The sequence below is a fragment of the Dromiciops gliroides genome, chromosome 4, assembly GCF_019393635.1.
Source record: "Dromiciops gliroides isolate mDroGli1 chromosome 4, mDroGli1.pri, whole genome shotgun sequence".
Lineage (NCBI taxonomy): Eukaryota > Metazoa > Chordata > Mammalia > Microbiotheria > Microbiotheriidae > Dromiciops > Dromiciops gliroides.
In genome coordinates this window covers 234,486,593-234,500,956 of record NC_057864.1, presented here as the reverse complement: position 1 = coordinate 234,500,956, position 14,364 = coordinate 234,486,593, and the positions used below count along the sequence as shown (strand labels likewise).

The following is a 14,364-nucleotide window of genomic DNA, read 5'->3' as shown; positions in this document are numbered from 1 at the left end:
AGATGCAAATCTTAGCTCCATATAGGAAAAAAAATTCCTAACAACTAGGGAGTCGAAGAATGGAATAGCTAATCTCTGGAGGTGGTGGGTTCCTAACTACTAAGTCTTCAGCTGGAGATGGAAGGGGATGGTGGGGAACAAGGCAGGGTAGAGTCAGAAGGTGAGCAAGGCAGGCATCAAGGAAGCTGGGAGGAAATCAAGTTAACATCCCAGTGAGGGGCAAGGGGAATGAGAAGGTTGTTAATGTCCTCTAACCTGTGAAGGGACACACTGGACTAGGTGACCTCCGAGGGATTTTCTAGCTCTGTGACTGTGTGATAATATATACTGCCCTTTTTTTTTTTTGGTGAGGCAATTGGGGTTAAGTGACTTGCCCAGCGTCACACAGCTAGTAAGTGTCAAGTGTCTGAGGCTGGATTTGAACTCAGGTCCTCCTGAATCCAGGGCCAGTGCTTTATCTACTGCACCACTAGTTGCCCTCTATATACTGCCTTTTATTCATTTAAAAAAAAAAAACCTCTTCACATTTATGTTTTGTTTCCTCAAGGTTAACTACCACAAGTTCAGAGCCCATGTTTAATATTTTCCTCAGTATCAAGCACAGTACTTACTGTGCATTCACTGATAGTACTGATCAATAAATAGACGTTAAATGAATGGGATAACAACTCATTTCTGTAGTACACTTCATGGCTTAAAATATGCTTTCCTCATGATATAGGTAATGTACACAGTATCTCCACTATACAGATCAGAAAACAGTTTCAGAGGGCTTAAGGTGATTTGCTATTAAGTGTCAGAGCTGTAGTATAATATAGATGCAACATATGCAGCTGGAAATGGGAGTTACAGATAGACTGACAGATGGACCTGCAGATAGTTGGGTATGGAAGGGGAAAGCAGATGAGTAAATTCTGACTTTCAAAGGGGTATCGTGGTCTGAAAGAGATTGTGAAACAGGTCAAGAAAATGGAAACAGCCAGTCAAGGGTTGGAGTGGGGTCAAGACTGAGGAACACATTTGGAATATTAGGAGGCTGATGAAAAATGCTGTCCACTTCCAAAGAGAAAACTGATGAACTCTTAGTGCAGAGTAAAGTATAATTTTTTCACTCTCTTTTTCTTGCTTTTTTTTGGGGAACATGACTAATATGGAAATACGTTTTCCATGACTTCAAATGTATAATGAATATCATATATTTGCTTTCCTTTTCAATGGGTGGAGGAAGGGTTGGAGGAAGGGGAGAAAATTTGGAACTCAAATTTTTTAAAATGAATGTTAAAATTAGATAGATAGATGAATGAATGAACTTTTTAAAAGATTATGAGCCCTGGGGGCGGCTAGGTGGCACAGTGGATAAAGCACCGGCCCTGGATTTAGGAGTACCTGAGTTCAAATCCGGTCTCAGATACTTGACACTTACTAGCTGTGTGACCCTGGGCAAGTCACTTTACCCACATTGCCCCGCAAAAAAAAAAAAAAAAAGATTATGAGCCCTGATCTTTTTGTCATGAACTAAAGAACCGAATCTCCCTACCCCCCTCCTCAACTCACCACAATCCACCCAAGCACTCTGGCCCCTCTGTTCCTCACTACTTCTCACAGTATCGCTGACAATTTCCTGTCTCACATATACAGATCTTTTTAACTGCCCCATGTCTTCATACTTTTTATATCCAGAAACAAGCTCCAGGTAGTTGGTGGGGGTGACATAGTTGTGTCTTCGAAGCTCCAACAGCATCTTCTGGGAGTAGCGGGCCACTGACCAGTGCATAGTGACGAAAATCTGGGCAACCTTCTTGTGGATCTAAGGGCAGAAGGGGCAGGATGGGAGTGGGGACAGGAAGGATGAGAAGACTCATGGAAGGAAGAGCTCAGACAACAGGGGCTGGAAGTGGGAGAAGGGACAGAGGATGTCAGGGATACTGTTATAAGTAAAAGAGTTCTCACATTTTCCTCAGTCCCAAGGTCCACACCCACGAGATACTTTTCAGCCACCTCCAGCAGGGCCTCACGGGGCCACTCAGAGAACCAATTGATGGTTGTACAGTTCACCAGGGCCGGGTATTGTCTGATCCAGTTCCTAGGGGTATGAGGCAGTGTAACCCATTCAAAGGTCCAACCCTGGCTTCCCCAACCCTTGCTTATTCTCTCAGTCCCTGGCTTTACACATGTATATACATGTAGCCATTTCCCTGAAGCAACCAGCTATGTATCCAGTCTTCAGGCCCCTAGTTCTTCTTTCAGGGACCACACTATCTTAAATCACCATTCCCATGCCTTTCACTCAACTCTCCCCTTCCCAGCTTTTGCTGCTCCTAAGAATCTAATGACCCTGAAAAGTGATGAGGTTTATTTGAGGGAAAGGCATCTGCCAGAAGCACCAAGGACAAGATGAGTGGGTCTCAAAAGAAAACAGGGAGTCAAGAGCATGAGATTCACAGAAAGGATGTAGATGAGGCTCACCTAAAGGGATCCCCTACAGGGCTGAGGCAAAGCACAATGTGGAGATTGTTCCTCACACGTTCAATGAGGTAGGCAAAGAGACTATCTGATGTCTCAGACACGTGCTCCTGCTTTGCCTGGTCTATGATCTGTCTCTGGATCTGGAGGAGAAGCCACAGTAGGGTCAGAAGGGCATCCATCAAGGAAGCCAGCAGGGAAAGCACAGTGTGGATTCCAGAAAGACAGCAAGGGAGAACGGCAAAGTCTCTTTCAGGAAAAGGGGATGAGAAGAAACAGCCTGGCCACCTAACTGCACCAGGCAGAGATGATGGCACTGCTAGTGTGTGTAGGGGAGGTGGGTTTTGCTGGTAGGAAATGGGGAATAGGTTAACACCTCCTCAAACTCATCACTTTTGTAGAGGTTGGGGACCTCGCCGGAACTGAGAATGTTGTTAATGTCCTCCAGGAATGACTCGTCAGCAATCTGTGTGTCCACAAAAAGGAAGGAGGTGGCCTTCAGTTCTACCCCAGCCTGACGGTAGAGACGCTTGATATCTGTGCATGGGGAAGGAAGCAAAAGGGAGAGATGACAACACAATTTTCTCAATCTCCCACCATGACCTACCTACCTCTAAGGTAACAGAGAATCTAGAAATAGAGAGGGCCCCGAATCACAGCTCAGTAGAATATAGGAAAAATGAGAGGTTAAGCCTTATCCCTTTTCTGGGACCCAGAATTCTATTACCCCTTCTTAGCAGCTTCTGGTTCTCTTCCCTCTGTCCTTTTCTAACTCAGGGTTGAAGGTATCACCTGTTTTCCTAGTTCCCAACAATCCTCACTCTAGCCCCTATTTCCCCCCCAAGAAACCAGGCAACTGTCCCTCAAGCCCAAGGTCTTTCTTATTCCCAAGACCCAACTCCCCAGCAGCCTCACCATCGCGGAACTCCTGCTTTCGGTAATGCTTGGTAACTTCAATCTGGAAGGTAATGTACTCGCAGATAGAGGATGCCAAACGGGCGAGGCTCTGGCGCCCACTGCCTCCAATTCCCACCAAGAGCATGTTACCTCGAGGCTGTCCAATGACCCGCACTATACGTGTGACTGTGAGGATGTTGAAAGAGACTCTACATAGCAGGACCACACATTAAACAACTTAAATTCTCAGTGTTTCATCCTAGGAAGAGGGGTGCCTGCATCTGGTGGAGAGACCACTAAGAGACTTAGGTAGGGCAAGACCTTAAGCTCTCAGGAAAAAGAAGGTGATCTGCTCAAATCTGAATGGACCCATTCTTCAAATGCCATATCACTGGGTGGAATTTTCTAACTCAAGCTCCTACTGTTCTCTCCTCATTCAGAGCAATACAGCAGCTAGTTTCCAGGCCCTTCAAAAATACTTTTTTTCTGATCAACTAGGGAGTTTACCATGTTTACCAGCTCCTCCTTCCAATGAAAAAAAAAAAAAAAAAACAACAACTTCAGCCCTCAGAGCAACCCGGGGCCAGGAAGAGCATGGAAGTTTATGGACTCTAGCTAGGGGGATGAAAAGAAGGAAACCCCACTCCTCTGCACTGAGGAGGATGGGAAGAGGGAAAGCTCACTGTGTTCAATAGCCTCTCGGAACAACACCAGCTGTATTTGTACAACGCCAGGGGACAAGTTATACTCATCCAGGGCAGTCTCCATGGCTGTCTTCAGTATTGTCAGATCAACCAGGTCTTCATATACCTTGGGCTCCCTCATGAAGTCCCCTAAGCAAAGGAAGAACAGAACCTTCATGCCTGGTCTCCTTCCTTTCCCCTCAGCTACTTCTCCAGGACTATAGGCTCTAGAATCTAGTCATCAGTTTTCACTCTAATCCCTGTGTCCCCTCTAAATTCCCACAGATTTCAAACTCACCAAAGATGGGTGGGCGCTTGTTAGGACAAAGGTTATGGAAGGTGAGGTCAAAGAAAGTCCCAAGTTTTTCATTCAGGATGCTCACAAAGGCCTCAGTGTCTGTTGAATCCACCAGTCGATCAGAGAACACTCTGTTGGGGAAGGGATCAGAATATAGCAGATCGAGAATAAGATAAAAATGGGGGATAATTCAATTGCAGGACACTGTGCTAGGTGCCGTGGATACAAAAATTAATTATATCCTCAAGAAGTTTATAATCTAGGAAAGAGAGATGAGATGTACACAAATAACTATAAAATAAGTCAGAAATTAAATGCATGGAAAAGGCTGTGTGGCCTAAGAGATACAAAGAGACATTATTCCTAATAAGGGAGATCAGGGGAAGTTTCCCTGGGGGGAAGGGGCACCTGACCTGAGCCTCAAAGGAAAGGAACAATTTCAATAGAGATAGAGATAGGGTGGGGAGTTTCCATTCTGGGCAGCGGGGATGTCTTGTACAAAAGTAGGAAAGCAGGGGCGGGTGGGACAAGACCTGGGAGCAATAAGATATGAGGGATGGAGTAGGGATGGGGAAAGGAATAAGGGTGTAGAGATATGAGGGAATGGAGATTTAGAGAAGGATACAGAGCATGTGATAGAAAGAACGAAGCTAGGATTGGGGGCCGGGGCTAGAGATGAGGAAGACTTGGGCTGGATTTAGGTGTAGAACATCTTACCTGAAACACTCATGGATCCAGAGTCGGGTGATGCTGGCCTTGGTGTCATGGAAGGCCTTGTTGGCTCTAAGCATGCCCTGAAATACCTATTGGGGGGGTGGGGATAAATGGATCAAACATTTATTAAGTGCCTGCTATGTGCTAGGCATTGTGCTATGTGCTTTTAACATATTTCATTGGATCTCCATAACAACCCTGGGAGGTAGATGCTATTATTACAGTTGAGGACAAAGGCTAAGTGACTTGACCAGGGTCACATAGCTGGTAAGTATCTGAGGCCAGGTTTGAACTCAGGTCTTCCTGACCTGTGGGCCAATGTTCAATGCTATCTCAAAAATGGCCAACTGGAATTTGAAACACAAGATGGACAGGGAGTTAGCTTAAGATTTGCAAAGCATTCTATAAGTATTATCCCACTTAGCAGTTTCTAGGGATAAATAGTGGAGCAGGAAAGAAAAAGGGATGGAATAAACTGAGTTCATTCCTCTAGAGCAAAGTGGAAGAGGAGTTGGTTGGTTTGGTCCACTTTAATGGGTTTGATGGTAAAGAGCCACATTTTAAGAAGGGTAGGCTGATTTTCACCTTAGAAATGTCTCGAAGGTTGAAGAGATAGTGAATCTTGGCAGGTGTGGGAAGGAAACGTTGTACCACAGTGTTGTAAACTTCCAAGGTGGCTTCAGTCACCACATTTCCAATGGGCTTTACCTCCTCCTCAAAATCTTGAAGCTTCTGATTGATCATGGTACCAAAGATACGGAGAATCTGGGATTCCTAAAGACACAGAGTATTGACCCCTTGGGTCATCCTTTCCCCAGTGTCTGTTCTTCTTGGTCTCAGTCTTCCTGTTCCTACTTCCCCTGCCCCCATCTTCCTTAGATACCCCTCTCATCACAGGACAGTGGATTTACTTAGTTTTGGATTTGGAATTGGGACACCTGGTTTCAAAAGCTGGCTCTGCTACATGTTCTCTGGCGACCCTGGGCATATCACTGGAAATGATGGGATAAAACTAAATGGCTTCTAGGATCCCTTTCAGTTCGCTCTCTTTCTGAAGCTATCTATGAACACTGGTGCTGAGGAGTGGTTCAGTGGGACTCTTCCTTCTCCTGGGACTACAAATCCCACGTAGCTCCAGGGCACTACAGAGTCCATCAGACAACAGTCCAAACCCACATAAGTCCCAGCATGCAACACTTCCCAGCTTTCTCAGTTGCTCTTTGGTCTGCCCTTCATTCTCTACTAACAATGGGGCTCAAGGGCCTCCTCCCACTATCTGCTCCCAATGGGCTTTAACAGTTTAGCACTTCATCTTTACCTTCCCCCCTCAGGTCTATTCCCCTCCCCTCCCTCGCCCCAAGACTCCAAAAACTCCCTCACTGTGGGGAAAGTCATGTTGATGAGATGGAATCTACTCTGAAGCCTCGAGGAAATGACTGTTCTTCCGCCCCCTGGAGGTCCCATGGCAGCCATCAGGAACATGTCCTGGTGTAGGAAAGATGAAGCCAGAGGGAGGGTGTGAGGTCGACTTTGGGGATGGGGGGGGGAGAAAGGAATTTGAAGAAGAATAAGAAAATGGAGAAGAAAGGATGGTAGGAGAGGAAGACAGCAGGAAGAAGAGACAGACTGGGAATAGTAGAGTAATGAAATATGAAGGGAGAACAAAATGAAGAAAGGGGGGCTATTATGTGAGTATTTGAACCTGGATGCTAGAGAGAACTGGGATGAAGCCAATTTTCCTGTGTTGAGTGAGGGAAGAAAAAGGAAGGAGGAACAGAAAGTAAGATGCCTGGGTTTTCAAAGAGAAGGGGGTCCATTCTTGATTTGTGTTTAGTTAGCAAGTGGATAGTCCTACCTTGGAGTTGACCACCCAGGTGATGGGAGGTAGTCAACAGGGGGAAAGAAGGGTCAAAGCAGGAGATAAAGGCAGGAATGGGGGAGACAATTCTGGGAGGAGAATAGTGAATGAAGAAATAGATTTAAAGTGAAAGAACTGGAAGAGAGTAAAAGTTAAGATTAGGTTTCCTTGGTCTCTGAGGGGAAAGAGTTACTAGCTTAAGGAGCAGATGCTAAGGTCCTAGAAGGGGATATTCTGAGGGAGAAGAACAGGGGCTAAGAACAATGGAGTTCTGGGGCGGAGCAGAGACTGGAGAGTTGCAGACACAAGCATTAAGGTCCCAGGATACTCACTTTGATATGCTTAATGGTCTGTTTGCCCCGGTCATACCAGAAGCCATAGTCAATCCAGAGGCGTAGTAGCTCCAAGGGTGGCTGAGAACCAAATGTGTCTTTGGCTGGCATGTTCAGGTCATCCATGAAGGTGATCATGCTCTTGCCTCCAAATGGCACATAGACACCCTTTGTGCGCTTCTCCACACGGCTTTCGATGATGCTTTGCACATTGTTGGATGTGGTCTGTGGGAAAAGCTTGAGCTAGAGGACTGGGCTGCCAAACAGAGAAGAAAGCTAGGGTGTTGGTGCAAAGGAGATCCAAGGGCTGAGAGCCTAAGTCTCTGAGGAAAATAAGAGTTGGGGAGATCTTGAGGACTTTTCCTGTGCATTTGTCTCATTCTAACATGAATTCTTTCCTTAATTAGACTGTAAATCTGAGGGCAGTGACTGTGTGGTTTTTCATCTTTATATTCCCAGTGCCTGGCAGAATAGCTCAAACATACTAAGCAATTAGTAAATGTCTGTTGAATTAAATTGGATTGAGCTGGATGCCTGGGTTTTCCACTAACCTGAGCAGACATATTGACGGTGAGCACAGCCCACTGGCTGGTGGGCAGGGCCTGAAGGACGCTTTGAGCAATAGATGTCTTGCCTGTGCCCACAGGACCAACTAACAGGATCGGGTTTTGGCTGGCTACAAGGGCACTCACCAAGTAGTTGTATCGGACAGTGTCCACAGTGGGCACCATGATCTTATAGAAGGGGGCACTGGAAAAGAGGGAATCAGTTTGAGACTCTGATTGCATTTCCCTCTTTACCCCACTAAGCTTAGCTAAGCTCTTCCCTCAAGTAGAGCCCCAGGATTAAGCCTTTACTCTAGAGAGCCCATTTTGTGTTTCCAGATGTGCTTCCTTGTCTTAGAACCACCACTCTTCTCTCATCCTTGATCTTTGCTTTTACTCAACACATTTTCTCTCTAGGTCTTACCCTTCCCACCCTATCCCACAACCTGTCCTTACTTTGGGGGATACCGCCAACTCTTGGGCAATTTTTCCTCAAATGTCATCCAATTCTTTAGCTTGGGGTCCACAAAGTACTCAAACACCGTGTCCTAGAACCAAGGAGAGTTTATCTGTTAGGTCTAAAACCCTCTCCCCAGTTTTCCCACATTCAGTTTTAGGGTTCACATTCTAATTCAAAGCCTATGGGATCAAAGAAAGAGAAAACTGAAAGCTAGAAATTGGGAGGTCAGACATTTGCTTTTCGGGCAGTCTTATAGGTAGAGCATATATAAGGGGTCAAGGTGGCGTGCAGAGAAGGGAGAAACAGGACATTTGAGTCCCCTTGTTGACCTTGTTGGGAAAGGATCCCTCAAGTTCCCGGAGGAAACTGTCTATCTTCTTGCGGCTTTCCTCATCCACAGACGCGCACACTGACCAAATAAGACTGAAAATAAAGTTCATCTCCACCATAGTGGCATAGTTTTCACCATCAGCTGGGTTTACCTGGGAGGATGGAAATGGTGTTAGAGACATGGGGGATATTAGGGGACCTGTCTAACAGAACAAGCTCTAGAAGAAGAGCACGTCATGTAGATGCAGAGGTTTCCTTCCTTGCCAGGTTCTCTCTGTAAAACCATACAGCTGTGAGGTCTAGATTAATGCAGCTCACACTTCTTGCATCTGAGAAGATGCTCTGATACCAGGACCTTAATCCTGAGTCCCCTGCCTAATACGCTGTGTCCTTAGCATGTAGATAGGATGTTTTCAACTCACAATAATAAAATCCACATGTATATGTTATTTTTAAGGTTCGCAAAGTAGGATGTGCAAATAGTATTATCTCTATTTTATACATGAGGAAACAGAGGATCAGAGTGGTGCTTAGCTCATGGTCAAATAGGTAACCCAGGTCTCCAGAGGCTCTTAACACTAAACCACTCAGTTGATAGAATAGTGTTTGTGTGATTTGCCTGAAAAGGAGAATATACTGTTATTTATACATTCTCACTCAGACTCCCTTTTAACCAACATTTGTGAGAAAGCTAACCAGTCAGAACGAGGGGTATGGTCAATCTTCAAGGGACAGAAGGGATGTGACAAGACTATAATCCTCAGCTTAGTCTCATATATACTATTTTCTAATCAACTAAGTAACCAGCCTGAAAATGGATGTATAGATATGTATATATAGCTATGTAGATGTAGATATGGAGGTGTGACTATGTAAATCTGTATGTATATCTTTTTGGGGGGGCGGGGCAATGGGGGTTAAGTGACTTGCCCAGGGTCACACAGCTAGTAAGTGTCAAGTGTCTGAGGCCAGATTTGAACTCAGGTACCCCTGAATCCAGGGCCGGTGCTCTATCCACTGCGCCACCTAGCCGCCCCTCTGTATGTATATCTAAACTAACCAGTCAGACAATGGATATGTATGCATGTCTATAAGTAAGCTGTCATGGGGATGTATGAGAAAAAATATTAGGCAGAATGGAGAACATATTGCTTGATCTATCTATAATCCTGGATTTCATCTTGCCTGAAACTTTACTCATCCCCTAAAATACACACTCATTTCCCTGCTCAGGAAGCTCCAAAGACTCCTCATTACCCAGAGTATCTATGGGCATAGTGATGAGCACTCCTTCTACACAATTAACCTAGGTGAATTTATCAGCCAATATTGGGAAGGCAGGGGCAGAGGGCTGAGGGAAAACATATGCCCCCATCCAATGTGTTTTCAAGGCCTGACAATTTCACCTTTGCAACATCTCTCAAATACCTCCCTTCTTTCCCTCTGATACTGCTACCACCCTGACAATGGCCCTCATCATTTCACACCTGGACTATTGCAGTGGCTCCCTATCACCTCCAAGATCAAATCCAGAATCCTCTGCTTGGCAATTCAAAGTCTTTCATAATCTATCATCCTATCATCCCCTCCCCGCCCTTTCCAGTCTTCTTACACCCCATACTCCACCATGTACTCTTTAATCCAGATGACACTCACTTCCTTTTTGTTCCACAGCAAGACACTCCAACTCTTGGCTTTGGGCATTTTCTCTGGTTGTCCCCCATGCCTGAAACACTCTGCATCCTCATCTCTATCTCCTGGTTTTCCTGGCTTCCTTTAAGTCCCAGTTAAAATCCCACCTTCAACAAAAAGTCTTTCTCAATCCCTCTTGATTCTAGTGTCTTACCTTTGTTAATTATTTTCTATTTATCCCATGTATAGCTTGTTTGTATTTATTTGCTTGTTGTCTCCCACATTAGACTGTGACCTCTTTGAGGGCAGGGACCGTCTCTTGCCTTTCTGTATATCCTTAGCACTTAGCACATAGCCTAGAACATAGTTGGTGCTTAATAAATGCTTACTGACTCACTGACTGACTGAGTTCTCTGGAGGAATCCTTTGAGAAAGAATAACTTCTTACACCTTGAATACCACAGCCTTAGGTCTGAGGGAACTGTTTGTGTGTATAAGCCGACAACACCCACTGGGGAATGTTTATGATATAAAAGGAGATAACCGCTGCCACTAAGAATCTAACTCTAAAACTGGCTTAGCTCTAAGGAAACCATGTGATTACTAAAATGCAGGAACTCCCAGAATATCCATTGTAGAAACTGGGGAAGGGGAGGAGTAAAAAATAACTAGCTTCCAAAGCTATGACTAATGAAACATATCGGCCTTGAGGGAAGCATGTAGTTAACAGCAGAAAGATTCCCTCTCCAACAGGAACAACCACAGATCATATAGGGAGAGAGGCAGATGGGGACCATATATCCTGGTATAATGAGGGTCTGGTGTATATTCAGATCACCTGAGATAGCATCTGTCTGGCACATTATGTGCATATAAAGTTTGCTAAGATGGTATCCTCCATGTGGAAGACACTAGGGACCTGCTTTTTGGGAGAAACCTGAGGACTAGAGCACGCGAAAAGATTTTCTGTTGACCTATCATGTGGTTGAGAGGAATTACTTTCATTGGTTTTATTGCTATAATTGTCAGCATCTTCAAAATGGCCAGGGAGAATTAACTTCTTCACTCTCGGTGATACGCTTTTTTGGGGGCCATATGGCCTTGGTGGGGAGGAGATCCACCACCCATACCACATGGTATCACTATTACTGTGAGTAAAGGAGTCACCTCAATATCTCAAACATGAATTCAGCAAAAACCTCAGCTGGAGCTAACTCAACCCAGGCCATTTTGAAAATGCAGACAGCTCTGGCTACACTCCCAACCAGGTGGTGGACCAATACAAAATGTCCAGGCATGCTCCATTCCACACAATTCTCTTGGAATGAGGTCTCTGGCATCTTCCATGGATGACACCATCTTAGCAACCTGATGATGTCTGCGCATGCACCAGATGGATGCCATCTCAGGTGGTCTTGGCAAGTGTCAGATCCCCATTAAACTGATACCCAAAGCCCAACAACATTCACAATAAACTCCTTAGTCTGGCTTCCTCATCTCCCATTACAGACTCTCCTTTTAACATCTTCCTTTCATGATTTCATTGCTCCAGCCAAACTAATTTCCTCACTATACACCACACACGACTTGTTCACTCCTGTCTCTGTTTTTTGTAAAGGGCCATTCTTTCCCACCAGGATGCCTTTCCCTCTTCTGTCTACCAAAGACCTCTCCCTTACCTTGCAAATTTAGCTCCAACATACTCCTCTCCATCCAAGGAAGCTCTCCCTAATAAACCTTTATTATTGTAAGGCATGGTGGATAGAGGAATCTGCCTTCTTACCCCATTCTCTGGTGTGGCTAGAGCTGAAAAGAGTTTGCAGAGGGAAATGATACCACTGTATTCAGGGACAGCGACCAATTCTTGGCAGTATTCCTTCTTAAAGGTCAGTGTTCTGTTGACAAATTTGTCAAACATACGCTGGAGTGGCTCTACCTCGCCCTGGAGTTGGAGGGAATAATTAAGAGAGTCTGGTTTTACCCATTCCTGCTTCTTTTGTATGACTCTTTTCACTTCCCAAATCTCCCTGCCTTGCCTCAGTCTTTTTCCATACCTTTGGTCTCTTCTCTAGCCAGGACTGAACATAAGGTTTCCATCCCAGGTCACTGTAATCGGTGTAAACCATCCCACAGCGAGACACAGTGGCTGGAGAGGCCACAGCCAAGTTCTCCACTTCAAACAGTAGGGACACCTAAGGATGTAACAAATCATCATGACACCTTACCATCAGCCTTCCTGCCTCTAACATCAGGGCTCAATATATATTATTTTTAAATCTAAGTATCTTGCCTCTAAGTAAAAGCCCTTGCCTCTTGGGACCTATGGATTCTAACTCCAAGTTCTTGCTTATTTCCACAAAATTTCTATTCCTTGATGTCCCAAGCATCTTATCCCATTCACATACCTGCTCAGGCATGGAGATACGCTCTCCATTGATAAGGGTCAGCACTTTGTTGTCATCCATGACAGAGTTCATGCTCTCAATCCATAATGTGTCCACAGGACCATCAAAAAGGATCCACTTCTCATCTGGCTTTTCATCTTTGTATGAGAGAGGACAGGAGTCTTTCACCTGGCATTCACTTCCCTCAAGGACATAAGCATACACTTCCCTTTCCTCAAGCGTGTCCCCTCTATTCTTTTCCCAGATTCAAGATTGAAGCCCCCAAACCACTCACTTCTAGCCTAAAGTACTCAGTCCCCATCTTCTTCAATTACCTGCACAGGCAGTCCGCATAACGCTGGACAAGACACCATCTGTCCACTCATTACTGTTGAGGTCATATTCCCCATACAGCTCTCCTAGAGATACTGCCTTAGGGTTCAAAGGAAACTCCTAAAAATCAGGAGGATTGGGGGAGGGGAATAGAGTTGGTTTAAAGAATAAAAAGTTTTTCCATTATTCTTTCATTTTCAGCTCACCCATTAGACACATTAGCTCTGTCTCTTGGCTTCCTTGAAGTCCTAGCTAAAATCCAAACCTCCACAAGGAAGCCTTTCCTGATCTCTCTTAATTCTGGTGCCTTCTTCCCTCTGTTAATTATTTCTACTTTATCCAGTACATAGCTTGTTTGTATATCATTGTTTGCCTGTTATCTCCCCTATTAGACTGAGCTCCTGGAGAGCATTGACTGTTTTTTGCCTTTCTTTGTGTCCCCAGTGCTTACCACAGTGCCTGATGCATAGTAGGAACTTATTGACTTTTTTTTTTCCATATAAATATTTTATTATTTTCCAGTTACATTTAGAGATAGTTTTCACTTTTTACTGACTTTTATTTAAGTTTACTGCCTGAATGACAGGTCCCCAAGCCTCCTAATTCCTAACCTTTAGCTCTCTCTACATAACCCTTGCTCCCATCCCAAGACCCATGCACCACTACTCCCCTCAAGGTTCCATTATCTTTCTGCTACCTAGATATCAGCCCTTGGTCCCACTCCCCCAGTTCCATACCCTAACAATGTTGAAGTTGGGCTCTCCAGCTCGACAGAGGGAAGACATGGCTGCTTGCAGAACACGCCAGGTGACTGTCTTGGCACTGCCTGTGCAGCCCACAATCATGGAGGAGTGACGTGAATTCTTGGTTTCATACAATTGGATAACCTTTGTCATGGTGAATGGTGTGTTCTGTAGTCCCAACTCTCGAAGTTCATGCTCAATTGTCTCACGAAGCTGAGGAAAAGAAGAAAAATGGGGTAATGTGTGTGAAGTCAGGGCTCTGACCATTAAGTTGTGACAGGTTCACTGAGGCTTAAGCCACCACATCTAGAGACATAGTGAGACTATGAGACTATTATTTCCTCTAGTTCTAGTTCTGCCATGTGTGTGTGTGTGTGTGTGTGTGTGTTGCTATTAATACCCTGGAAGGAATGAGGAAGCAGAATACCTTGCCATAATCAATGACAGGAAGCTCAATGTTGGGGAAAAGGTCCTGCACAATTGCATTAAACAACGGCACATCCACTGAGGTTAGCTTGGCAATGTTCATGTCCCTCATGGAAAGCAGTAACACCTAGAAAAGGAAGGCAAAGGGAGCATTATACTTAGAAAGCAGAGACCCCAGAGACCCCACTAAATCTTGCTATTTAAAGATCAGGATGATCTCTATAATGAGTATGGCTTCAGAGAACATCACAGAGGTTGAGGAGAAA

The 14,364-nt window shown here is 44.8% G+C and overlaps 1 protein-coding gene across 1 annotated transcript in view; it reads right to left on the bottom strand.

Moving 5' to 3' along the window:
* The window catches only part of DNAH2 (dynein axonemal heavy chain 2), a 129,208-nt gene that overhangs the window by 31,478 nt on the left and 83,366 nt on the right, over positions 1 to 14,364 (bottom strand). Inside the window, exons 41-60 of the mRNA XM_043999770.1 lie at positions 14,100 to 14,225; positions 13,667 to 13,885; positions 12,932 to 13,049; positions 12,618 to 12,754; positions 12,267 to 12,404; positions 11,996 to 12,154; positions 8,580 to 8,732; positions 8,247 to 8,338; positions 7,797 to 7,995; positions 7,246 to 7,470; positions 6,436 to 6,540; positions 5,641 to 5,829; positions 5,059 to 5,144; positions 4,342 to 4,472; positions 4,044 to 4,193; positions 3,379 to 3,546; positions 2,840 to 3,000; positions 2,467 to 2,606; positions 1,951 to 2,083; positions 1,668 to 1,807 (exon numbers count right to left, since the gene is read on the bottom strand). Coding sequence (XP_043855705.1) covers positions 1,668 to 1,807; positions 1,951 to 2,083; positions 2,467 to 2,606; positions 2,840 to 3,000; positions 3,379 to 3,546; positions 4,044 to 4,193; positions 4,342 to 4,472; positions 5,059 to 5,144; positions 5,641 to 5,829; positions 6,436 to 6,540; positions 7,246 to 7,470; positions 7,797 to 7,995; positions 8,247 to 8,338; positions 8,580 to 8,732; positions 11,996 to 12,154; positions 12,267 to 12,404; positions 12,618 to 12,754; positions 12,932 to 13,049; positions 13,667 to 13,885; positions 14,100 to 14,225 — 2,969 coding nt within the window. The remainder of the gene's footprint in view (positions 1 to 1,667; positions 1,808 to 1,950; positions 2,084 to 2,466; positions 2,607 to 2,839; positions 3,001 to 3,378; positions 3,547 to 4,043; positions 4,194 to 4,341; positions 4,473 to 5,058; positions 5,145 to 5,640; positions 5,830 to 6,435; positions 6,541 to 7,245; positions 7,471 to 7,796; positions 7,996 to 8,246; positions 8,339 to 8,579; positions 8,733 to 11,995; positions 12,155 to 12,266; positions 12,405 to 12,617; positions 12,755 to 12,931; positions 13,050 to 13,666; positions 13,886 to 14,099; positions 14,226 to 14,364) is intronic.